Consider the following 590-nt stretch of genomic DNA (forward strand, 5'->3'; position numbering starts at 1 on the left):
TAATAGAATGTCTAAAGTGGACTATCGAAATAAAGTGTTACCTATGGAAATTGTCATTTTATGTATTTTATATCTATTAAAGCATTTTACAAAATGCCTAAGGATGCATTTGATTCTTTAGAAAATACAATTTACTCAAGGATGATGTCAGTTATATAATAGCATGTTTTTCTCCACCGCATAAACATCTTATATAGTTGTTTCCTCATGCTGTAAGACACTCCAACACAATTTTCTGTGAAGCTACTTTGAAACAAACCGACTTGTCTTGGATTATCAGTTAGAGAAACTCTCATACCTGAATGGGCCATCAGGTCAGTGTTATTGCCCGTCCCATCTATGTTGTAAATAACCACCGCCGAGGCTCCTTCTCGCTGAGCAGCTCGTATCTTCTGTGAATATGTACAGTTCCCTTTTTTTATCAGGGCAATTCATGGCTGGTGTTTTGCGGTGAAAGTAGTGTTCCTCGAGCATGCCAGAGGATCTGAATTTGGAAGCACTAGCAGCCCAGAAGCTGAATCCAAGGGTGAGTCTGCTCCAAACATGCCACACTCACATATACTGCCCACAGTTTCATTAGATACGCTGTC

General features: G+C 39.5%; 1 protein-coding gene across 1 annotated transcript in view; it reads right to left on the bottom strand.

The window, feature by feature from the left end:
• LOC107575186 (RING finger protein 148-like) overlaps positions 1–590 on the bottom strand; it is a 4,998-nt gene that overhangs the window by 3,946 nt on the left and 462 nt on the right. The window contains 1 exon segment of the mRNA XM_016261606.1: positions 299–585. Coding sequence (XP_016117092.1) covers positions 299–585 — 287 coding nt within the window.

This window comes from Sinocyclocheilus grahami, unplaced genomic scaffold, assembly GCF_001515645.1.
Source record: "Sinocyclocheilus grahami isolate Dianchi unplaced genomic scaffold, SAMN03320097.WGS_v1.1 scaffold2501.1, whole genome shotgun sequence".
In the NCBI taxonomy this organism is placed as follows: Eukaryota; Metazoa; Chordata; class Actinopteri; order Cypriniformes; family Cyprinidae; genus Sinocyclocheilus; species Sinocyclocheilus grahami.